At 36.8% G+C, this 26,701-nt stretch overlaps 1 protein-coding gene across 2 annotated transcripts in view; it reads right to left on the bottom strand.

Annotated features, from left to right (window-relative positions):
• The window catches only part of RSF1 (remodeling and spacing factor 1), a 158,457-nt gene that overhangs the window by 28,020 nt on the left and 103,736 nt on the right, over positions 1-26,701 (bottom strand). The window contains exons 6-7 of one of the 2 annotated variants that reach the window (XM_082749528.1): positions 3,668-5,424; positions 1,598-1,804 (exon numbers count right to left, since the gene is read on the bottom strand). In XM_082749528.1, coding sequence (XP_082605654.1) covers positions 1,598-1,804; positions 3,668-5,424 — 1,964 coding nt within the window. Of the gene's footprint in view, positions 1-1,597; positions 1,805-3,658; positions 5,425-26,701 lie in introns of both variants that reach the window. The other variant, XM_082749527.1, reaches the window with a different exon arrangement.

The following is a 26,701-nucleotide window of genomic DNA, read 5'->3' as shown; positions in this document are numbered from 1 at the left end:
AGGGTGTCAGGAACTGTATGTACTAAGCCAACTTTACATAACTTATTAAAAACAACCCATAGCAGACAGTCTCTCCTCTGCTGTCCTGCCCATCACTCCCTTATGGTTATTCAATAAACTTCTTTCTCCTTTAAAAGACAAACCAATAAAGAAACAAACAGCACTCGAAAGAAGTATGTGGTAGTATTTCCATTTTATAACAAAGTAATTAAGATACTGAGAAGAGAGCACCTGTTAAGTGGCTGAAGTTAAGAGTTGAAACCATGCTGGTCTGGCTCCAATGCTTTTCCTATCACCCCACACTGCTTTATAAGAAAATGAGCCTTGGAGAACTAGCTCACATGAATTTTCCATATTTTATTGGATTTAGAGAAGTTTCAGCTACATAAAATTCTACCTACGTGGAAGCATCTTTCTTTATTTTTCTTTCTTTCTTTTTTTAAAAAGATTTTATTTATTTGACAGACAGAGATCACAAGTAGGCAGAGAGAGGGGGGAAGCAGGCTCCCCGCTTAGCAGAGAGCCCAATGTGGGGTTCGATCCCAGGACCCTGAGATCATGACCTGAGCTTGAAGGCAGAGGCTTAACCCACCAACCACCCATGCGCCCCTTTATTTTCCTTTCTACTTAGTAGCTGGAAATTGCCTTGAAAGTCGCATCTATTCAAAACAGACCAGTTGCCCAGAATTGGGCATAAAGAGAATGTTTCTTCAATAGCCTCTTTAGAAAGCTCTTATGAAATGCAAAAATTATATAAACAGGTTAGGAACTGAATTTCCTGATTTAGGCTACTTTTAAAGAACTTAACTTCCTGGGTAGGTTCCACTGTCAGTATTCTTCTGAAAATACCTGGTAGAGAATTTATCCTCTACATTTGGGTTTTTGGTTTTGTTTTGTTTTGTTTTGTTTTTGTATTGGGACTCCCCATTTTCTAAAGTTTAAAGCCCTACTAGTTACTACTTGACTTAAATGTTACTTTATTTATTTATTTATTTATAAAGATCTTACTTATTTATTTGACAGAGAGAGACCACAAGTAGGCAGAGAAGCAGGCAGAGAGAGAGAGAGAGGGAAGCAGGCTCCCCCCTGAGCAGAGAGCCCAATGCGGGACTCAATCCCAGGACCCTGAGATCATGACCTGAGCTGAAGGCAGTGGCTTAACCCACTGAGCCACCCAGGTGCCCCTTAAATGTTATTTTAAATGTTAAGTGACTACTTGACTTAAATGTTGTTACAGAAGGCAATAAGGCTTTTAGGCCTTACCTCTTTAAAGTTGGCCCTTCAGAAATATCATTATAAATAAAAGGGAAAGAAGAAACATTTAAAGAAAAAGAACAGAATAGAAAAATTTGAATGAATTCATTGATCTGTGAGAAGAGGTTAGGAGTGTATCCTTAAGTAGAAGAAATATCTATAAACCAAGTAGAATGAAAACAGAATTATTATTGGAGAAATAGAAATTAAAGTTATTTTGTGCAGAAAAGCTGTGCAGCATTAAAAAATTTCAAATCATGATCAAACCCAGAAGAGGTGGCTACTTCAGGTAACCACAGCATGCCAGTAAGATGAATATGATTCATTTAGCTCAGGTACATACTAGCTCAGGATGGTTTGGAAGGCCACATTTTTTGCATGGTTCATCATCATCAGCTAGGATGGCTTCTTCGCTTTCCTTTTCTTCCTCTTCCTCTGAAGCTGCAGATGATTTTTCACTGTCTGAACCTTCACTTTCATCATTGCTAGAATATTTCCACCTGCCACGTGTTCGAGAACCAGTCCATCGAACTTTGCCTTTGGGTTTTACCTTGTAAAAAATTAAAAATTGGAATAATTTGGTATAATAAGAATATAAAACAAGCTTCTCATTATATGCCCATTTTTAGTCAAAATACAAGAAGAAAATGAAAATTACTATACTTTCATCACAGATATATCTACTATTAAATTTTGCTACATATTTCCAGTATTTATTCTACTTTTGTTGGGGGGAGTTTATATGAACATTCTATTTTGTAAGTATTTTCCCTAGTCATAAAATATATTATTAACCTCACTGTATATGACTGTATAACATGCCATCACACAGCTGTATTTGTCTAATCCTTTACTATATAGACATTTAGGTAGTTTCCCAGTTTTTCACTTTCATAAAATATGGCTCCTCATAAATATAAACTTTTATAAATCTCTGTGGTTAGGATAAATTCCTTGAAGAGGATTCTGGGTCAAAGGCCACGCACATTTTAAGGGCTCTCTAATAGAGACTATAGTTTCACCTACTGTTATATAAAAGTTTAAATTCCCATATTAGAGATGAATTTAAAAATTTTTTAAAAAATATTTTATTTATTTGAGAGAGACAGAGAGAGAGAACATGAAGGAGAGAGGTCAGCAGAAACAGACACCCCGCCGAGCAGGGAGCCCGATGTGGGACTCGATCCTGACACTCCAGGATCATGACCTGAGCCGAAGGCAGTTGCTCAGCCAACTGAGCTACCCAGGCGTCCCCGAATTAAAAATTTTTAAGGGTCTGAACTTCAAATAAAAATCTTAACAAATATTAAAATCTACTATTCAGAAAATAAGTTTATAATGTTGTAAATTTTTTACTACCTGGTTTCAATCTTTTAATTAATATTTCAGTTCATTCCTACAGTAAAGTCCCCATCAAAGACCAAAATGATTCTAACAACAGAAGGAGAAATATTTTTAAAGAATTAAAAATCTAATTTCAGGGAACAAAGGATCACTTAAATTAAAAGTAGCACTTTTAATTATAACAAACTCCTATGAACTAGCTATAGATTTGTACTAGATTTTGCTTAGAAGAGTCATAGAAAAAAGAACTCTGGTTTCTAAGACTAATGATTAAATGCGGGAAGACAGACACTCTCATACATAGTAATGTGAGAGTATACTAATGGGGCCTTTTGGGCAGGGCAATGTGGCAACAGCTATCGAAAGTTAAAATAAACACATGCCCCCTGACCCAGCAATGCCAATTCTAGGAGTCTATTCTAAAGAAATACTCACTTATGTCCAAAAGGATCTTCAATGCAGCATTGCCTGTAATAGTGAAAAATTGGAAACAACCTAAATGTCAATCAATAAGGGAGTGATTAAATAAACTGAGGTACATCCATACTATGGAATACTATGTACCCCTCAATCACCAAAAGGTAGACTACATCTACTGACATGGAAAGAGTTCAGAGACACATTGATAAGTGAAAAATCCATAGAAAAATGAACATATTCAATCTATTTTATAAGTGAATGGGTAAATATTTATGAACATACACATGAATGTATGGAAAAAGAATGGGGAAGAGATGTATCCCAACTGTTAATAATGTTTATGCAGCATTTTGATTTTTTAATCCTACAGGTTAAATATTACCTGCATAGTTTTTTTATAAAGAGAATATATATTTCCACATTGCCTGTAATAGAAAAAAAGTTTAAAAGATGACAAGATTATACAGTCTGAAATTTAGTATCTGGGGATAACTAGTGAGAAAGACATCTCGGATACAGGAATAAAGATACCTTTTTTTTTAAGTGCTCTTTATAACTTCTTTTTGGCCAAAATAAAGAGCTACACTTAGGCCAAATTATTTCTAATAAAAATTAAAACTCAGAATAGAAGAAATTTTACCTTGCTTACTTTAGAATTTGTATCCTTGTCCGTTTTTTTCAAGTTTTCTTTTTTGTCTGCTTTCTGCAAAGCTGCTGACTCTTCATCCACTTCATCTTCTCCTTCCCCTCTTTTTTTATCAGCTTTCTGGTCTCTGATCTCAGCCACTTTTGCTGTGGGTCTAGATATTCTTGGAGACCTCCTTAAAGTACGACCCACATTTGTTTTCTCTTCTTCCTTTTCTGTCTTCTCTTGCTTGGTTTCTGGTTCTAGAACTTGGGGAGGGGAATCTGGCTTCTTCTTCCTACTGGATATCCTAATTGTTAATTTGATGCCCTCTTTCTGCCTTTCAGAGGTTATCTCAGTGTTTTCTGAGGCAGCGGTTTCTTCTTCAGGAACTAGCTTATATTTAAATTTGCTTTTTTGCATAGAACCCTTTGTCTCAGAAGGATCCTCTGTGCCCGAGGTCTGGGCATTGCCCAGATGATCTGTTTCTACCCTGGTGGATTCAGAATCTTTTTTTAGAATTTCTGGGTCTGATTTTTCTAGGGGCTGACCTTCAGCAGAACTTGTGCTCTGACATTCCACCACTTCCTTTTCGGAGGCTAACTTCTCACAGTGGTCAGTCATGTTAGATGGTGCCAAAGTTTCAGCTGCCTCAGGAGAGACTGGCTTTACTGAATCTAGAGTATGCTTTGGAACCTCCTCTGGTATTGGACTCAATCGTTGTGTGTCCTTATCAAGAGAAGTCTTTTTGGACTTCTCTAACTTTTCAAGACATTCTAGAACTTGTGGGTGCTTATCCTTTTTACTTTGGGGAGACTTCTCGTCAACTTTCAGGGTACAAGATTCAGTAGCAGATAAAGCAGTTTTCAAAGAGAGATCCTTGGCCATCTCAAGAGTCTCAAGAGAGATTTCCATTTCTGCAGGACCTGTTTCCTCCAACTGCCCTTTTTGATTTTGGGATTCTAAGACTGATATTGATCTGTCAGCATCTTTCTCTACAGAGACCACCTCCTTCTCAAGATCACCTGTTTTCATATTCGTTAGGACAGAATTTAAGGACTCTGCTCCATTTCCCTCAACAATGACACTTCTGTCTTTAGAGGGGCTACAGCTATCTTCTTTTGTATCATAAAACCTTGTCTCCATTTGTTCTGTCTTAAAATGTTGAGTTACCTTTTCATCACTAAGTTCTCCATTTACCAGTTGTTTCCCTTCATGACCCAAAATAGTGATTGTAGAGATCCTTTTACAAGTCTCTTCCTCTTGTTTTATTTCATCTTTCAAAAACTCTTTTGTTGGAGTAACTGATTTACACAAAGGTCCTTTGATTGGACTGTCAAAATCATCACTCAGTTTAATTTCTCGTTTTTTCAGTGGTATCTTAGCCTGCTGGTCATTTTTAAGTTTCTCAGTTTCTTCAGTAGACTTCTCAGTGATTTCCTGAGAAGACCTAACATTGCCACCAAACTCTAGCCTCTCTGGCTCTAGTTTCTCCATACTACCTTTGATATCTTTAGGATCTGCTCTAAATTCCTTTACTTCGACTTTGGTGGGTTTGACATTTTCCTTGAAGGAATCACTTTCTTCTTTGATAATCCTTTTTTCCTCACTTTCTGGCAAAGGTTTTTCTAGCTTGACTATGACCGGCAGTTTGACAAGTTCCTTATCATCTTCTTTTTCTATTTTCACAGTAGCCTCTTCTAGAGCACTGGGTGTAGAACAGTTTTCTGAATCTACTGGCTGCTCTTCACTTTTCATCTTTTCATTTTCCTTCTGTTCCTCTAAAAATCAGAAAAAAATTTACATAAATCAAATCATTCAAGATTATAAAATATAAAAGGGTAAATGTAATAGATTTTCCCATTTGAAATTTCCCTCTTAAAAGAAGTCTCCTGTTAATGGACATCTGACCAAAAAAGAAACATAAAGCAAAAACAAAATACCCCAAATCTGACAGTGAAGGAAATTACCAAACCTGAAGCAAAGCTTCTAAATATTAACACTTATTCAGAAAGATTCATGTTTCTGCTTTATACTTTTAGCTTCAGTGTTCTCAATGGAATGCAAATGTTTATACACTTCAAATAATTTATTCAAGCTCAAGTGATGGCTCAAAAATGTGAACTAAAAATACTACATAAAACATTTCCAAAAGACCATATTTGTTTTAAAAACTGACAAATGTTCTTTCTCGTAAGTCACTGAACGCTTCATTTCATTGAGGTAACGTGAGCATGGCAGTGGAAAAATGTTTGTTTTATGCTTTACACAGATTATAAAAGTAACACAATTCTATACAGAAAATGAGACATCTGCCCACAAAGAGAGTAAAAGGTCCATAATCCTAATGCCCAGAGGCAACCACTATTACTCTTTTAGGTTACTTTGTTCTAGTCTTGTATATTTTTGATGAAGTTTCTGGATCACGGTACCCCATTTTTTTCACGGAAACACTATCACTTTCTTATGATATTTAATGCCTTTTTTGAAATCAGACTTATATAGCAATCCTCAATGTGGCTATATTACAATTTACTTTATCAAATGTCATTAGTGAACATTTCAGAAGTTATTATGTTACCAACTATATATTTTTATCATCAGTTCCTCTTTTTACCTTAATTGGCTACATATTTCCAACTTTTGTGGAGTACCTAATAGTGCAAAAAACATATTCGTAAATAGCATCATCTTTGTGAATTTCTTTTGCATTTAAAAAACATTTTTGTTTCATTTTATGTAGGCTCCATGCCCAGCGTGGAGCCCAATGTGGGACCCGAACTCACAATCCTGAGATCAAGACCCGAATTGAGATCGAGAGTTGCATGTCTAACCAATCGAGCCACTCAAGTGTCCCAAGAGCATTTCTTTGAAAGGGATTACACAGATTGCACAATGTAAACCAGTACTCAGAGAATCTGAGCAGAATGTTTTCACAGAATTCATTAAATACTAATTTTACCTCTATTTCCCATCACTTCACCCTATTCTAACAACTGAAAAAACTCAGCTCTAAAGGTTGTTTTACCGGGCTTCTGGGTGGCTCAGTGGGTTAGACTGCTGCCTTCGGTTCAGGTCATGATGCCAGGGTCCTGGGATTGAGTCCCGCATCGGGCTCTCTGCTCAGCAGGGAGCCTGCCTCCCCCTCTTTCTTCCCCCTCTCTGCCTGCCTCTCTGCCTGCTTGTGATCTCTCTCTCTGTCAAATAAATAAATAAAATCTTTTAAAAAAAATGTTGTTTTACCAAAGTAGTAATTTTTACAAAAAATTTTGCACACATTATGCCAAATTGATAAACCAGAATTACAATGTATTTTGGAGGTACAAAACGGAGTCAAATCGAAGGGAGAACATGTTTTTGAAAGTAAGAATGCAGAATCTTTAACAGAGTATTTAAATTATAAATCACTACTTCTTTTACTTAAGTCATGTTGCGAATACACACCGTCCAAGGATCACTAAGCACCATTCAGAACCTGAAACAAAGGTCAGTATGGCTTTTCCTTCTTTACATTGTTAATGATTTCATATATACATGCCAAAAAGGAAATTAAAGACATGATACTAATGATTTAATCTGTGTGCCTTTTGCTACCCACTGAAAAAGCAGCCTTAGTAAATTCCTGATTATTGAGATTGGTTAGCATATCAGGAAATCTAATTAAATGAACATCTTGGTTAAGAAAAAGTAACTTTAACCTAATACTAAGGGTTTACTAAACACAGTTTAATAATTCTTCTATATGTTTTGGTTCAGAAAACAACTCAGGACCTCACTATGGTTCTGACCTGAGGTAAGACGACACTTTTTTCATTTGGCAATGATGAATGAGAAAGATCTCTTCAGTGATTTCAACTGATTCCAATTTGGTAACAACATGGCAAAATAAATTGAGGAATAACATTAGTTTCAAGGCTCCTAGGTTCATGAATCCTAATTCACCTAGTGGGGAATTCCACATATGTATCAAACTCCTTGATCCTCATTTCTTCAACTACAAATAAAGCAGCTGGAATAAGTGAACTGAAAAATTATATGTCACTGGCCTATATTTCTCCTAACCCCAAAATGTTAAATCCTTGGGATTTTTGTGTTTGGCTCAATTCCCTTCAGATGTGAGAACATTTACTTCTCTAGCTCCGCTAGCTTACATACGTCGCTAAAACTGCAAAGAAAACAAAATCATGACAGAAAATGAGCCTTCAAGCACAACCATAACTGGTAAAAAGATCATTCGGGTACATAAGCATCCTTAAAAAGAAACTGTAAAAGACATGCAAATGAGTTGAAGAGATGTAAAATTTGAAGAAACATAACTTAAGGTAAAAAACTCTCTTCAAAACTCACAATGGAGTTTTGAACTTGGCAAACTTAAGGCAATTAAAGAGAAGTATTATCTACAGTAGGTTTTTTTTTTTTTAAAGATTTTATTTATTTATTTGACAGAGAGAGATCACAAGCAGGCAGAGAGGCAGGCAGAGAGAGAGGAGGAAGCAGACTCCCCGCTGAGCAGAGAGCCCGATGTGGGGCTCGATCCCAGGACCCTGAGATCATGACCCGAGCCAAAGGCAGCAGACTAACCCACTGAGCCACCCAGGCGCCCCTCTACAGTAGGTTTTTAAAGCAGATTCATCCATTTACGCAACAAATATTTACTAATCACCTACTGTGTGCTTTCTCAACCTGCCCAACAATAATCACTATGGAATAAAACAGTGAACGTCCTATAAAAGTTAACTATAAAAGCCATTGCTAGGCATCTGTCCAGTACAGACATACCTCTTTTTATTGGCCTTCACTTTATAGTGCTTTGCAGATACTGCATTTTGTTCAAAAGTTTTTGGCAACCTTGCATCAAGCAAGTCTATTGGCACCATTTTTCTAAAAGCATTTGCTCACTTCACGTCAGTCACATTTTGGTAATTTTCACAATATTTCAAGCTTTTTCATTTGTTATCATGATCTGTGATCAGTGATCATTTGTTGTTACTATTACAATTGCTTTGGGGCTCCACGAACCCCATCCTTTTAAGATAGTCAACTTAAGTGATAAGTGACTGCTCCACCAACTGATCATCCCCCAATCTCTCCTTCTCCTTGGGCCTTCCTATTCCCTGAGACACAACAATACCGAAATCAGGCCAGCTAATAACCTTACAACAGCCATTAAGTATTCCAGCAAAAGGAAAAGTCACACATTTCTAAAATTAAATCAAAAGTTTTAGAAATGATTAAGCTTAGTAGGGTATGTCAGAAGCCCAAACAGGTGAACAGTCAGGCCTCTTACACCAAACAGTTGGCCAATTTGTGAATACCAAAGAAAAGTATTTGAAAGAAATTTTAAAAATGCCACTCCAGTGTGCATGAGTTAACAAAAAAAAAAAAAAAAAAAGGAGAACAGCCTTATTGCTGATTGCAGAAAGTTTTAATGGTGTGGATAGAAGATGGAAACCAGCCACAATATCCCCTTAATCCGACGCCTAATCCACAGTAAGGCCCTAACTTGCTTCCATCCCATAAAGGGGAGAGAGAGTAAAGCGCAGAAGAAAACCTTAGAGCTAACAGAGGCTGGTTTCTGGGGTTTAAGGAAAGCAGCTGTGGAGCATACCACAGAAGTGCAAGGCAAAGCCACAAGTGCTGATGCAGAAGCTGGAGCAAGTTATCCAGAAGACACAGCTAGACAATTCATGAAGGTGGCTACGCCAAACAACAGATTTTCAATGCAGATCAAACAGACCTTCTAATGGAAAAAAAACACCATCCAGGACTTCCACACTGGAAAGACGTCAATGACAGGTTTCAAAGCTTCAAAGGATAGGCTGACTCTCATTAGGGGTTAATATAACTAATAACTTGAAGCTGAAGTCAATGTTCATCTACCATTCTGAGAATCCTAAGGCACTTAAGATTTATGCTAAATCTACTGTGCCTACCTTCCGTAAGTGGAACAACAAAGCCTGGAAGACAGAAGGTCTGTTTACACCAGGGATTCCTGAATATTTTAAGCCCATTATTGAGACCAACTACCCATAAGAAAAGAGTCCTTTCAAAATACTGCTACTCGTGACAATGTACCTGGTCACCCCAGAGCTCTGATGGGAGATGGACAACTAGACGGATGTTGTTTTCATGCTTGTTTATACAACATCCATTCTGTAGCCCATGTATCAAGGCGTCATTTCCAGTTTCAAGTCTTATTATTTAAGAAAAAACATTTCAGAAGGCTATAGCTGCCATAGACACTGTTTGCTCTGATGGATGTAACCAAAGAAAACTGAAAACCTTCTGAGGAGGATTTACTATTCTAGATGCCATGAAGAACATCTATGACTCACAGGAAAAAGTCAAAATATCAACAACAGCAGTGTGGAAGAAGCTGATCCCAGCCCTCAGGGATGATCTCATGGGGTTTAAGACTTCAGGGGAGGCAACAACAGCAGATGTGGCGGAAACAGCACGAGAACTAGAATTACAAGTGGAGCCTGAAGATGGGACTGAACTGCTGTAATCTCATGATAAAACTTGAACAGATGAGGAGTGGCTTGTTATGGATGAGCAAAGAATGTGGTTTCTTGAGAAGGATTCTACTCTTGGTGAAGATGCTGTGAAGATGATTGAAATGACACAAAGATTTTATAATATGACATAAACTTAGTTGATAAAGCAGTGGCAGGGTTTAAGACGGTTGATTCCAATTTTGTGAAAGAGATTCTACTGACAGTAAAATGCTATCAAAGAGCACTGCATGCTAGAGAGAAATCACTGATGAAAGCAAGAGTCCGCTGATACGGCAAACTTCACTGTTGTCTTATACTGAAAAACTGCCATAGACACCCAGCCTTCAGCAACCACTACCCCGATCAGTCAGCATCCACACAAACATCGAGGTAAGACTCTCCACCAGCACAAAGATTGTGACTCACTGCAAGCTCAGATGATGGTTAGCATTTCTTAGCAGTATTTTTTAATTAAGGTATGCACACTGTTTTTGTAGACACAATGCTATTGCACACTTAACAGACTACAGCATAATGTAAATATAACTTTTATAATCACTCGGAAATGAAAAATTCCTTTGATTCATTTTATTTATTGTGATATTTGCTTTACTGGGGTGGTGGGTTTGTCTGAACAAATGCAAGCATGTCTGACACATTTTCCTTTCCTTTTGCTTTCTATTACCTTTCCTTTTCCATACTGACCAAAATTTATCCATATCCACTTAATATATATTGGGCTTGTCATCCATTGGGTGATAAAGGGGCAACTAATTCCTGCGGAGGCTTGATTTCTTTGTAATTTTCTTCTTCTAAACCAAGACTTAATTTTAAAATAGGATAGTGGTTTCAGAGTTTGCTCAAATCTTATATACCTATGATAAATTAACACAAACAGCTTAAAGAGCAAGCTGGAAACACCCACTCTAAAGCCTGAAGAAATATACCCTGTAACAGAGTAATTCTGCTTATGGACAATATACTTACATATACTAAACGGAAAAAAATAAACATGAGTATTTATTATAGCACTGCTATAAAACTGCAAAATTAGAAATAATCTAAATATCCTTCAAACAGGAAAATGAATAACCACTATATAGCAAATAACAGAAAAGAAACAAATTACATAGATCAATATGATAAATTTCAGAAATAGAATGATGAATGAAAATAGCAAGACACAAAAGGACAGGTAGTATGATAGGATTCGCAGAAATTATAAAATGCACAAAATGATGCTACAATATTGATATGGCTACATACACGTAGCAAAATCATAAACATAAGAATGTTTCACAGGACTGTGGCCATGCCTGGAAAATGAGAGGAAAAGAATGGAATGGAAAATGAGGGAGAAATACCTGTTTCTATAACACTTTTAATCAAAGGCAAATTTTAACAATATCTAAGTGTTCTGTATTTTATACTATGTTGTTTATTTCAACATTTCATTAAAAATGAAGAGATATGAGTCAGGCAAAATTTCATGCTCTGGTGCCACTTCCACACTGGTTAGTTAGGAGACCTTGGAAAAACTATCTTTCCACATTTCTTTAGACTCTAAACTCTCTCAAAGTGAAATACAAATACCTATTGTCAAGAAATACCTATTGCCATGGGGTGCCTGGATGGCTCAGTTGGTTGAGCGACCGCCTTCAGCTCAGGTTATGATCCTGGAGTCCTGGGATCAAGTCCCACATCGGGCTCCCTGCTTGACAGGGAGTCTGCTTCTCCCACTGACCTCTCTCTTCTCATATTCTCTCTCTCTCACTCCCAAATAAAAAATAAATAAAATAAAAAAAAATAAAAATAAAAAAAGAAAAGAAAAGAAACTGCCATGAAGGCTGCCTGGGTAGCTCAGTCTTAAGCATCTGACTCTTGGTCTCAGGTCAGGTGATGATCCCAGAGTCATGGGATTGAGCCCCAAGTTGGGGTCTGTGCTTGATGGAATTTGCTTGAGAATTCGCTCCTCCTCTCTCTGCCCTTCCCACAATGTGTACTCTCCCCTCACCTTCTCCCGTCAAATAAATAAATAATCTCAAAGGGAGGGGAAAAGAACCAAAAGCAATTGCTGTGAGGTTTTTTTTTTTTTTTTTTAAATGAAGCCAATGAAGCACTCTGTCCAATATTTGGGAGCTATTATTATTATTAATTATTTGTCCCCTTCTTACCATAAACTTTAGCCACATTAGAAAATGCAGTGTCCCATAAGAGACTTTTTTTTTTTAAGATTTTATTTATTTATCCGACAGAGATCACAAGTAGGCAGAGAGGCAGGCAGAGAGAGGGAAGGGAAGCAGGCTCCCTGCTGAGCAGAGAGCCCAATGCAGGGCTCCATCCCAGGACCATGAGATCATGACCTGAGCCGAAGGCAGCGGCTAAACCCACTGGGCCACCCAGGCGTCCCTCCATAAGAGACTCTTAATCTCACAAAACAAACTGAGGGTTGCAGAGGGCAGGGGGGTGTGCAGAGAGTGGTTGGGTTATGGACATTGGGGAGTGCTATGGTGAGTGCTGTGAAGGGTGTAAGCCTGCCAATTCACAGACCTGTACCCCTGGGGCAAATAATACATTATATGTTAATAACTAAAAAAAAAAAAAAAAAAAAAAAGAAAAGAAAAGAAAAGAAAAAGAAAATACAGTGTTTCCCAAAGATGCCATCATTGCTTAGAAAGCCATTTCTATTCTTCTTTACCTTGCAATTCCTCTTTCCCAATTTGTAAAACTATTAAAATATCAGTAACCATCCCCTATGATTGTTAATGATTACAGAAAGATGCATTCAATGATAATCATTATTGGTCATAATAATGTCATAATCATTATTATTATTACATTATTGGGAAAATCTTAACATCTGTCAAGCCCAGTTAAACATCACTTGATTTTATGTAGTTTTAAAATTTTATTTTATGTAGTTTTATCTGAGTTTTTCCCCTCCTAAGAATTAACCACTCCCTGTCCTGTGTTTGCATCCTGTTTTCTATAGGGTTTTATAATAGCACTATTACCCCAAATTCCAATTTTTTTTTAAATAGTTTGCATCTTAAAGATTTTATGTATTTATTTGACAGAGAGAAGTCACAAGTAGATGGAGAGGCAGGCAGAGAGAGAGAGGGAAGCAGGCTCCCCGCTGAGCAGAGAGCCCGATGCGGGACTCGATCCCAGAACCCTGAGATCATGACCTGAGCTGAAGGCAGCGGCTTAACCCACTGAACCCCCCCAGGCGCCCCCAAATTCCAATTTTTTAAAAAAATTTTTATTTACTTGTGGGGGCAAGTAAAAGAGCCCTGCATCAGGCTCTCTTCTCAATGGGGTGCCTGCTTCCCCCTTTCTCCCTTCCTGCTTCTTTGCTTACTTGTGATCTCTCTCTGTGTCAAATAAATAAATAAAATCTTAAAAGAGAAAGATTTTATTTATTTGAAAGAGCGAGAGAGAGAGAGCATGAGCAGGGGTAGTGGCGGGGGAGAGGCAGGCTCTCCGCTGAGCAGGGAGCATGATGAGGGGCTCCATCCCAGGACTCTGGGATCATGACCTGAGAGGAAGGCAGATTCTTAACGAACAGAGCCACCCAGGTGCCCCTGAAATTACAGTTACTTATTTACAAATCTCTCTTATTACTCTAATGAACTATGCCACTGTGAAGAGTTGTGATTACCTGCGGTAAGACACTCAAACATCCCCTGGTTATACTGAATAAATTGAAATGGCAATAAATTCTAGCCTTGTGTTGATAAATTACATCAACACAATTTAAGATGTAGCTTTTACTCATACAGAGTTGTCTTATACATTATGCATACTATATAACTATTTGATTTACTATTCTTCTAAATTTATATGACCAACTTACAGAGATTTTGGCAAAGACATGACACATTTAATAGCTGTTTAGGTATACTGCACTTGACGATTAATAAATACACTTATGCAAGAGACCATTTAAAAACTAAGAAAAAAAAAAGAAAGGCCCTTGGGGCACCTTGGTGGCTCAGTGGGTTAAAGCCTTTGTCTTCAGCTCAGATCATGATCCCAGGGTCCTGGGATCGAGCCCAACATCGGGCTCTCTGCTTGGCAGGGAGCCTGCTTCCTCCTCTTTCTTAACCCCTCTCTCTGTCTACTAGTGATCTTTGTCAAATAAATAAAAAAAATCTTAAAAAAAAAAAATGAAAGGCCCTAAACAAAAATGGGTTATGACAGGAACAGATAATTCAAAGATGACAAAATGTACAAACTCTACTATCAATCAAAGAAATTGGAACTCAAAAAACACTACAATTTTTTTTTCAAAAAACACTACAATTTTTAATCAAACCAAAGAGCAAAGTTTTCCTTTAGTGAGAACATTCAAAACTTCTAAGAGTATGCTGAAAGGAACATGTTCATTCACGGACAGTGTTAGTACAAACTGGTACAACTACTTAATAATCAATATTTGTTAAGTCTTTATACTCAATAATTAATATTTATCAGGTGCTTAAATTATATGTAGAACTTTCTTCTTTAAGAAATTTTTTAAAAAAGATATTTTTGAAGATGGGAAAATCCTCATAGTGAATTAAGTACTTTTTGTACTTATTATATATATAATTGCATTTATCACATAATCTCAATTCTAATCAAATAAATAAACAACCATCCCTAAAATAAACACTGGAAAGAAAGAAATCACAATATTAACAGTGGTTTTTCCCTCTTGGTCACAAGACAATGAATAATATATATATATATATATATTTTTTTGCTTTGCATTTCCCCCAGTTTTCTAGAGCAAACATATATTTTCTCTACAGTGAGATAAATTATAAGCAACCCAACTGTAAGAAACCCTGGTTTGCCCAAGACTGAGAGGTTTTCTAGGACATAGGACATGCCATGCTAAAACAGACAATCCAAGACAAGAGAGGACAGATAACTGGTCACGCTATTCTCATTCATGATGACTTGTCATTAAAATTAAGTATGTATAGACTACTGTTTCTACAATGGTACTGTTAAATGTCTCTGGAACCAACTTTCATTCTGTTTATCAACCAGAGTAAAATATGTTGACCATTTTGCAAGACAGCCAATTAGGGCTTAAGGAACATTAAATGATAGCAGAGCAATGCACCACGAAAGCAACCATTCAGATTCAGCATTCATAATTTAGGTAAGTAAGTTTACATTAACCTTTTTAACATACATTCAAAATTAATTGGCAGTAAACAGGTACAACACACCTATAATGAGCAGAGATCTGTATCAGCTACTGGGGATACAGGAAGGAGTAAGATTGGTAGGTATTACAATAAAGTCATGGTCACCAGCTATCTCTGAAGACACTGACACTGCCAGTAACTTTCCTACATTTCTCGAGCATTAACTATCTCGATGTTCTTCACTATCCTCACACCAACAATCTCTCTATGTCCACATTTTCAGATGATTCCATCCTCCATTTCACAGAGAAAATAGAAGCCACGAGGCAGAAGCTCCTTCCCATCCCCTGACCTGTAAACCTACTCCTGTTAAAATAGAGATTTATTTTAAGCTAAGCCCAATCCTTCTACCTATGTTTTAGATTTTATCTCCTCTAGTCTACTCAGGAAGGGTTTTGTTTGTTTGTTTAAAAGATTTTTATTTTTTTATTTGTGAGAAAGAGAGAGAGCACAGAGGAAGAGGGAGAGGGAGAAGCAGATTCCCTGTTGAGCAAAGAGCCCAATTTAGAGCTCAGTCCCAGGACCCAGAGACTATGACCTAAGCCAAAAACAGCCGCTCCAATGATTGAGCAATCCAGCCCCCCAGTAAGGTTTTAACAATGTTATCATCTCACTTGTTTTAATGGAACCTCAGTAGCTGTCCTATGCCAAGTAGTTGAAAGTAGACCAAGGAGAGAAACAAGAATTGTTTGGGGATTATTTTAAGAGAATTCATGATAAAAGCTTTTCAACGTCATCTCATTTTATTCAGATTTAAAAAAAAACCATTCTCAATAAACCACAAGGCCCTATACAACCCCCACACCACTCTCCCCCACCTCTCACAGCCTGACCTCCCTGAGCTCTTTTCTTCCTGTATTATAATACCCCTCACTCATTCAGCTTCAGCTGTATTACTCACCTTGCTATAATACAGGAGCCAGTAAATTTATTCTGTAAAGGGTCAGATAGTAAATATTTTAGTCTATATAGCAACTACTCAACTCTACCTTTGTAGTAAGACAGCAACTATGGACAATAAGACACTAAAAGAAACGATACATTCTAACAAAAGAATAGCAGACCAGGTGGTACCTGGGTGGCTTAGGTCATAATCCCAGGGTCCTGGGATCAAGCCCCATGTGGGCTTCATGCTCTCCCTTCCCTTGCACCCCTCCCCCCTACTTGTGTGCTCACAAGCACTCTCTCTCAAATGAGTAAATAAAATCTTTAAACAAAAAAGAAAGAATAGCAGGCCCTTTAGCCTGCACTCCTTACTCTGCCAATCTTTGTCCTAACATGCTAAGTAGACAATGCTTCCCCCTCAGGGACTTGCTCTAGCCAATCCTTTAGTTTTTACTCAAGTGTCACATTTTCAGTGAGTCCTTTTCTAACCCCCAATCTAAAGTTACACCCTCCCTCATCCCCCAATTATTTTACCTCCATAGCTCCTTATGATCATCTAATACACTGCATATTTACTGATTTTGTTTACTGTCTACCTCCCCATACTTTGTAAGGCTAGAATTCAATTGATTTTGTTTACAGGCTTTTTCCAACTACCAAGAATAATATATGATATACAGCATGTACTCAATAAATATTTGTTGATTGCAATGAATGAATGAAATATTATAGGTAAAGTATCAACCATACTTATGAGAAGAATATATTTTTACAACTGAAATATTTTGCTTGGCAAAAAAACTTGCCATTGTAAAGATGTTGACAGATTTTGCAGTTTCCAAAAGGGGCCCAAAATACTGCACTTAGCAGTTGATTTTATCAGTATCATGTGCCTAATGTTCACGTAATAGGAGCTACCTACACTAACACATTGGTACAACCAATTTACTACATGCTAAAGGGATATGAATTGGTGCCAGTTTTATTTATTTATTTATTTGACAGAGAGAGAGAGAGACAGAGAGAGAGTGCGCGTGCAGGAACACACAAGCGGGGGAGTAGCAGGTAGAGGGAGAAGCAGGCTCCCCACTGAGCAGGGAGCCCAGCAAAGGGCTTGATTCCAGAAGCCTGAGATCATGACCTGAGCATAAGGCTGCCGCTTAACTAACTGAGCCACCCAGGTACCCTTGATGCCAATTCTTTTATAATTTACTTAAAAACTACACGGTAGATATCTAACAGAGGCTTTATTTATAATTAAGTATAACAAAATAAAGTCACACAAAACAAGTAACAGATCTTTTTTTTTTTTTTTTCAGTCCAAAAAGTTGCTTTTATTAAAGCAAGGGGACAGGACCTGTGGGCAGGAAGAGCTGCACTAGGGTTGTGAGGAGTGACTGATTATACACTTTTAAGATGGAAGAGGAGGAATAAAGGGAGTTTCCAAAATGATTTTCTTACATTAAGGAAGACTTAAAGGATCCTGGAGATCTGGCTATTGTTAAGCTAAGGTTGCTTTTTGTCTCTAGCAAGGCATCAATTTTAAGGAAGCTGTGAACTCCTTAAGGATTGTCATATTCTGCCTGTCTCAAGCACCAATCTGTCATGTCAATTAGAAACCCAGAAATATTTCTGTGGCGATCTGGAAGGCATACACAGTAAACAAATAACAGATTAATAAATTGTTAGAAGGCAAATAGGAACTAGGACCTTGCCAGCTATTTTGCAAGCCCTACACATGCCTCTTCCCAAGAATTCACTCTCCCTACCAAGAAAAACAATTAACCTGACTTTTATGTTAAGCAAGTCCTTATTTTAGTTTTACCTGTGTATTATTTTCCTTTTTCTGTCCCTTTAATTTTCTGTTGTCCCCTCCATCCTTTACTTTTCTTGAAATTATTTGTTCAAGTCACTGAATCATTTGTTCTATAATTTCTGGATGATGCTGACTGCACTCCGATGCTCCTCTGCCCTTTTTGTCCCTTGAATAGTCACTTTGATCTATAGCCTTCATCAGATTCCAGTTCAATTTTTTGCAGCAAAACTATTTCAGTGATGGTGTGTTCTTTATCAAAAGGCATTAATGTCTGATTTATTTCCCTCTTTTTGTAATGTTAACAGATACTGACGCTCTCTATCTAAAACATTTATCAGGAACTGCAGAACGGTGATATTCCCATTCTATCATTCCTTCATCAGTGACTTGCTGGAATAAGTTCCATAAACTTTATGAATTCACTATTTTATTATACAGTGGTACAGTTCATATAGGAAAGGAAGGATAAGTAGTTTGCTTCTTTTCATTTATTTAACAATGTTCAAAACAATAATTTGATCATCACTGGAAATCTCCAAAGGTAACCAATTTTTCTTTTAGTATCATAATGAAATCATGGATTTAAGGCATATTCATTAGGATCTCTAAATTGGCTCTTGAGTCTTTTTTTTTAAGTAGGCTCCATGCCTTCTGTAGAGCCTAGTGTGGTGCTTAAACTCATGACCCTGAAATCAAGACCTGGCTGAGATCAATGTCTTAGTTTGGATGATTAACTGACTGAGCCACCTAGTTGTCCTGGCCCTTGAGTCTTTTTGACATGACTTGATAACATGCATACTACCGGGAATGACAAAATGTTTCTTGGCTCATTCCCGTTATGCCCCTGAATTGGTGGGAAACTTTTTCACAAATACAATCTAGGTGTTAAGGCTGATCACTACTGTTGGGTTGGACACTGTTTCTAAGTTTTTTTAGTAGATAGAACTAGTAAATACACATATATATTTAAAAAAAAAAACTTCATAAATTCATAATGCTATTTCAGTGTTTTCTTAATCTCTTTTATCTTACATTTTATAATCTACCTCCTACTCTGAGAATCTTGGTTTTAAAGGACAACATGGGTGATATAATTAAAATATTATTACTTTTTCTTTCTCATGCTAGATACAAAACATTCTCAGAAAAACTGTATTGACACCATCATCAAATTGATTTAATAAAAAGTTAAGAGTTATCTGTGTGTACTCTTCCCATTCTTTCTCCATCTGTCCTACTATAGCTCCACTGTCAAAACACATATCCATTAACGACTGAGTACACATTATCTCATTATCGGCCACTTAGATGCAGCTACATGTAACCACAAACTCAATGCTCACCCAACATTCTTTTTTTTTTTTTCTTTTTAAAATCTTATTTTGAGGGGCACCTGGGTGGCTCAGTGTAAGGTTAAGCCTTTGCCTTTGGCTTAGGTCATGATCCCAGGGTCCTGAGATCGAGCCCCACATTGGGCTCTCTGCTCAGCATGCTTCCTCCTCTCTCTCTGCCTGCCTCTCCACCTACTTGTGATCTCTGTCAAATAAATAAATAAAATCTTAAATAAAAAAATCTTATTTTGAAATAAATTTAGACATACGGATATGTTAAAAAAATAGTTCAGGTATACCTTCACACCGTTTTTCCTAAAGTTAACAACTTAGACACCTATAGTATAATTATAAAATCAGAAAATTAACAACAGTAACATACTATTAATTAAATTTTCCTCCAATGTCCTTTCCATTTAAGGATCCAGGTCTCATTTTGTTCTTGTGTTTGTTCTTGTTTCCTCCAATCTGTGACCGTTCCTCAATCTTTCCTTGTTTCTTCTGCTCTGACACAGTTATTAGGATACCACTTAATTTTGGCTTTTAAATGTTTTCTCAATATTAGATTGAGATTATATATTTTTGACAAAAATCCCACAAAAAGAGATGCTGTGCATTACATCAGAGAATATAGGATATGTCAATGCCTAATCATTTAGTTAAGGCATTGTTGGCTCTGGTTTTTACCATTTTTCTCCTTGTAAAAAGTAGGTGTCTTCGGGAGCCACACTGAAATTATATTAATATTCTGTTTCTCCATAAACTGCACCTTGTCTGCAACAATTATTACTGTAGAGTTTCCCTCATGGTGATTCTGTATTTCCTTCATTCCTAATCCATATCTGTCTGCAAAGAAGGCTGCCCCTTCACCTCTATTTACTTATTTACACAATTATGTACTTATTTAAGTAGAACTCATGGGCATTTGTATAAATCTATGGTTTAATTCTATCATTATATAAATTTGTAGCTAAAACAGTTTCTGCTTTCACTACTGAGAGCTACTTCTTATTGGCACCTGTACACTACTGACATGCCCCAATTTTTTTTGAGCACGTCCTTAGACTCTGGCATTCTATGATGTCTCAGGCTCATCTTGTATTCTCCAGAATACAGATTCTCCTGCCCATCTCCAGAATCAATCTAAGGAGCGCTGGCTTCTTTTATTGGAGAATGATATTTTGGAATAAAAATCTAGAGACTAAGAGTGCACATTACTACCAGGGTATCGTCATTCTTAAGATTCCTCTCATAAACAGAAGTAGGAAACATATATATGAATTAGTAACAAAAAAAAGAATATGTTTGTATGTATTTTGACAGCATCGACCACTGATATTATGATAGTTATTCTAGCTATTTGAAGCTCATTCACTTGAAGATTTCTAAAACAGACCACAGATATTGGTAAGTTTATTGCAGTCTTTATTTGAAAGCCAGTTTGGCTGGACATATAATCAATCCCTGGGTTACATTTCTGTTGCCTTACATACATTATGGCATTTTATTGTATCATAAAGCATTGCTTTCAAATAGAGTGCTAGCAGTCCGATTTTCTTTCTGCTATAAGTCACATGGTCTTTTTGCCTAGATAACTAAAGGCTTTCTTCTTCAAATCCCAATAAATATGTTTTGATGTTCGTTGTTCTGGGTTGATTTTCCAAGGTACATAGTACCTTTTCAAAATGCAGTCTAACAACTTTGTTTCAGGAGGTTTTGTTAAGCAGACTTCAGTATTTTTGTCTGCTCCCTTGCTTTGGTTTTGGTTTTCTTTTTTGTGAAGACTTGTTGGATTTTCTTTCCCATCTTCAAATCCTTATCTCTTTCTGTCAAATCTTTATCTCTTTTTTCATTTCTTTTTGATTAAAAAAAAATACACAGCTTTCCATTTCCCATTTGGCAAAGGCACTGATCCTTGAGTTTGTTCACTCTGATGTTTCTCCTGGATCTGGGAAAAATCTTGACTCTTCTGAGTTCTACAACCTATGAATTATAGTTTTCACGTTCTGTGGGAATGTCTTTAGGATAAGTGTTTATTCTTATAATCCTGTGGGATTTACTTTGATCCTTTTTAGTTGCTTATTTTTCTGTCAAATAGATAATTTTTCTAATTTCATAGCTCTAGAGTTCCCGACTTGTTATTTTTTGTGAGATATTCAAATTTAAAGTGATTTACTTAATGAGATGAATGAACCCTATTCCTTTCTCATACTTCTATTTGGAGCTTCTTTTTTGCATGCCTATACTGCCCCTGTCCTACTTAATTTGGATTCTGTTCCTAGCAGTTTGGACAAAGCTCAGTGTGGAGTTTATTCTGGAAGGGAGGTCTGGCTGGAGAAGTCTGAGAATTCCCAAGCACCCCAGAGCCCCTTTAAGACCTTAGTTTCCAATACTGTCTAGAGTTTTTAATTTTTGCTATTAATATGTTCCTTTAATGAAGAAATTTGTAGAGACTCAAAAACAATGCCACTGCCATTTTTCAAAAATTGTGAATGATAACTTCAATTTTTCCTTCTAATTCAAGTCACAACAAACTTAATCAGAGAACAGCAACAGTTAATCTAATCATAAGATTTCTTTCGCTTTTCTCCTTCCTCCTTCCCTCTCCAGTAATATAAGAAGCAACAGAGTCTGGGGGCGCCTGGGTGGCTCAGTCATTAGGTGTCTGCCTTCAGCTCAGGTCATGATCCCAGGGTCCCGGGATCGAGGCCTACGTCAGGCTCCCGGCTCAGTGGGACGCCTGCTTCTCTCTCTCCCACTCCCCCTGCTTGCGTTCCCTCTCTCGCTGTGTGTCCCTCTCAAATAATAAACAAAATATTAAAAAAAAAAAAAAAAAAGAAAGAAAGAAAAGAAAAAGAAAAAGAAAAAAAAGTAACATGGTCTGTGTTCTATTGTTCCTGGCATAAAAATAAAAGAAATGCAAGCTTCAATGTATTTTGTCCTTCACCTGACAATTTAAGGAGGCCTAAAGTAAAGAAGGAATGATGGTGATGATAAAAAACAATATATTTTCTTTTGTTTTTATAAAGGAAACTAAGATATCATAACAAGGTGATAATAACACTTCTATTTATCTGCTCTCTCTATACTTTTCTGTAGTGAAACACTATTTAACATGGTTAATATAAAAGTGGATGATTTGGGGGGCACTTGGGTGGCTCAGAGGGTTGAGCTTCTGCCTTCAGCTTGGATTGTGATCTCGAGGTTCTGAAATAGAGCCCTGCATCAGGCTCTCTGCTCAGTGGGGAGCCTGCTTCTCCCTCTCTCTTTGTCTGCCTACTTGTGATCTCTGTCTGTCAAATAAATAAATAAATCTTTAAAAAGTACAAGGACAGGACATTTTAAAACCCATCCACAGGACACCTGGGTGGCTCAGTTGGTTAAGTGACTGCCTTTGGCTCAGATCTTGATCCCAGTGTCCCAGGATCGAGTCCCAGCATTGGGATCCCTGCTCAGGAGAGTCTGCTTCTCTCTCTGACCCTCCCCACCTCATTGTTCTCACTCTCTCATTCTCTTTCTTTCTCAAATAAATAAAATATTTAAAAATAAATAAATAAAAAATAAAATCCACCCATAAGTCTCTAACTTAAACACCCATACCATATCAAAACATTTCTTTATAGCTGTAACAATTAGTACCCACCCTTTCTATGGAAGGGGCTACAAACTCTAATGGCCACAGGAGCCAGGCAAGAAAACATAAATGAGGGTAAGAAAAATATAAAGCTAGAAATAAAATTAAATTGTTTTTATTGAACATAATATAAAATTATGTGTAATGCTGGTGACTGTGTTTTGAATCTTAAAAAGCTACTAAGGTTTTATTATTTTATTTCTTAATTTATTTTATTATTTTATTTCTTAATTCATTATTCCTTTGATTTGGAATCAGAAACTGGATTACTGTTTCCGGGACCAGGGACTGGTCATTACGACAGTGTTGGATCCAGTATGCAGTTAGCACTGTTATACGCAACACAAAATCTGGCCTTCAGTCATTTAATAGGGAGTTTACTACTATATATTAAATGCCAATAAACAGCTGCTGGTGAGCATGAAGTATTAGCAAACACTGATAGAATTTTGTATACATGAAATCTACTTTCAGGATTTTTACATAATTTTTGTAATTGAATGCCATCATTATTTAGTTTTCAGTACTGCACTAGTAAACTTAGTTTATATTACTTTAGAAGGCAAACTGAACAATATTAATTTTCCTTCTTAAATTTGAAGTCAGAGAATCTATTTCACGATTCAGGCTATCATATCCATTTCTGGATACCAACTACAGTAGGAAAGTGGGCCAAGTTATTCTAGATCTACTATATTTCCTACTGAATCAAGTTCATAAAAATGAGTGAATCAACTAATAAAATTATAATATCCAAAGTATTCAATTTTATTGCCAACTTGAGTCTTTGAGAAAATATTAGTTGATAAGGCTAGATTTTTTTTTTTTTTTACCTAAATTATATTAAAAATATACCCCTGCCCTCCCACCCCCCACCAAGGCTTCCTTCCACCACATCATGGCTAAGCCATCTATGGGCCACAGGAGTCCCAGACAGCATTTTTTTTAAAGATAAAAGAACAAAACTTCATTGTATCATTATATGGATGTTTTCTGTGTGTAAAAAAGTTAAAAATGAAACCTCACAGTCATGGTAATTAACCTTTTGAACAGGATAACTCTTAGAGATTGACTCATAGGTCATTTTTTTGCATAATGAATGAACCATACAATACAGTATTTTTCTATACTATGAGGCTTGATGCTCTGCAGTGACCATAAGGAGTCTTCTTTAGTTCAGCTAAGCATTCAGATTCACAAGACCTCTACAGGATCACACTGCATGGTCCACCAAGATGGATGTAAGACAGCTTGCCAACAGGAGTAGGGGCTTAAAACCTGGTATAGGCTTTGTCACAGTCTATATAGCAATTCATATGGGCATCTAGGAGCTATCTTCTCCAAGCTGATAACTTCAGGAGCAAGTATATAGCATTCACATTGCATAGGTGTGGGAACTGCTTTGTCTTTAAATGCCTCATGTTCTGTGGCGCCTGGGTGGCTCAGTTAAGCATCTGCCTTCAGCTCAGGCCATGATCCCCAGATCCTGGGATCAAGTCCTGTATCAGGCTCCCTGCTCAGTGGAGAGCCTGCTTCTCCCTCACCCTCTGCTGCTCCCCTTGCTTGTGCTCGGTCAAATAAATAAATACAATCCTAAAAAAAAAAGATGTCTCTATAAAATGTCATCATCTCAAATTTAAGCTTTGGTTTGATATGATCGCAATAGTCAAAGGAGGATCACATCTAGGTAACTTTTTCTTTTTCTTTTTTTTTTTTTTAAAGATTTTATTTATTTATTTGACAGAGAGAAATCACAAGTAGATGGAGAGGCAGGCAGAGAGAGAGAGGGAAGCAGGCTCCCTGCTGAGCAGAGAGCCCGATGCGGGGCTCGATCCCAGGACCCTGAGATCATGACCTGAGCCGAAGGCAGCGGCTTAACCCACTGAGCCACCCAGGCGCCCCTAGGTAACTTTTTCTAAGTATGACCTATTTAGATGATTTTATTTTTAAGTAATTGCTACCCCCAACATGGGGCTCAAATCTACAACCCTGAGATCAAAAGTCACATGCTCCACCAACTGAGCCAGTGCAGTGCCCCTACATTTGTATTTTAAAATTTCCCCTCAATACACAAAAAAGCCATCTCCTAAAGTTGGGGCTCATTAAGGAACCATATCCAAATTAGCTCTTGTCATTTAAAATGTTACAAATAAATCACGATGGGTACTATTATTATCTGTACTTTCATCAGCTACAATACAGAACATAACAAATGACTTAAATTCTTGTCCTTCTGTTCATAGTAATCTATTCACTATGAACAAGTGTATTTGCATCTGCACTTACGTATATAAATGCTCAGTCTAGTTGGGACACATTTTTTGCTGGACCCAAACTCAACGTTGAAAAAAATAGTTTTGATTCACATGTAATATTTTTTTCTTAAAAATCTGTAACTGCTCATCAACCATTGAGGAATATATGGAATTGTTTAATCACTATATTGTATACTTGAAACTAATATAACACTGTATGTCCAAGTACAATGGAATTAAAAGAAAAGATATACAGATATCTACATATATCTATATATATCGATACGTATATGTATCGATATATATAGATATATGTAGATATCTATATACATACACATATACATATGTATATATATCTATATACATCTATATATACATAGATATATGCATATATATCTCTATATAGATATGTACATATCTATATATATTGATACATATATATATCTATATACATAAATACATATAATGAACCATACAATACAAGATTTTTCTGTACTATGAGGCTTGATGATCTGCAGTGCCCATGAGGAGTCTTCAGTTCAGCTAAGCATTCAGAAACAAATCATAGCATTAAGAAGCAAATCTTAAAACTGCAGTTCTCCCCTTGTCCCTCCTAATTTCTCCATTAGGTATCTTTTCCCTTACCCATCATATTACTACAGTACTGTTTCATAACACTATATGTATAGACTGAATTATTCCCCCCTTAAACTCATGTTAAAGCCCACATCCCCAATGTGACTGTATTTGGAGATGGGGTCTTAGTGAGATAATTATTGTTAAATGATATAAAAAAGGTAGAGCCACAATCAATAGGGCTAGTGCCCTTTTAGAAAAGGAAAAATCCCAGATCACTCTCTCACTACACACACAAATAGAGGCCACATGAGGCAGAGAGAAGGAAGCCATTTGTAAGCCAGGAAGAAAGCCTTCACCAGAACTTGAGTCTCCTGGCACTCCATCTGGGGCTTCTAGCCTTCAAAACTGGGGGAAAATAAATCTCCCTTGTTAAAGTCACCAAGCTCGGTATCTTGTTATGGCAGACAGGCAGACTAAGATAATAGATTAAGTTGTATTATTTTGCCATGTTGAATTTAGACTTTATATTAGAAATCACATTAGTAATGGCCATAAGAGAATCATCAGTAGCTTACTTAACCTTTTGTAACCAGAGGAATATTCTTCACTGCTGCCAACAAGTCACCTTCCCATTTTTCTTTCTCTTGTTTTTTCAACATGTGACAGATATATGAATATAATAATTTTTTTACTTTAACTATATCATAAGAAAAACAAAATGTAAGTACTAGGCTAAGCAACTGAGACTAAGCCCAATTTCAGGGGACACAGAGAGGACTAAGGTAAACTGGAGAATGCAAATTCTAAGGAGAGTCAAACATCACTCAGGTACAGCTCACTGCTGATAGGCAAAAACA

Source organism: Mustela nivalis, assembly GCF_964662115.1.
Source record: "Mustela nivalis genome assembly, chromosome: 9".
NCBI lineage: Eukaryota > Metazoa > Chordata > Mammalia > Carnivora > Mustelidae > Mustela > Mustela nivalis.
Note: the sequence above shows the minus strand (reverse complement) of the source record. Positions and strands in the feature narration are given on the sequence as shown.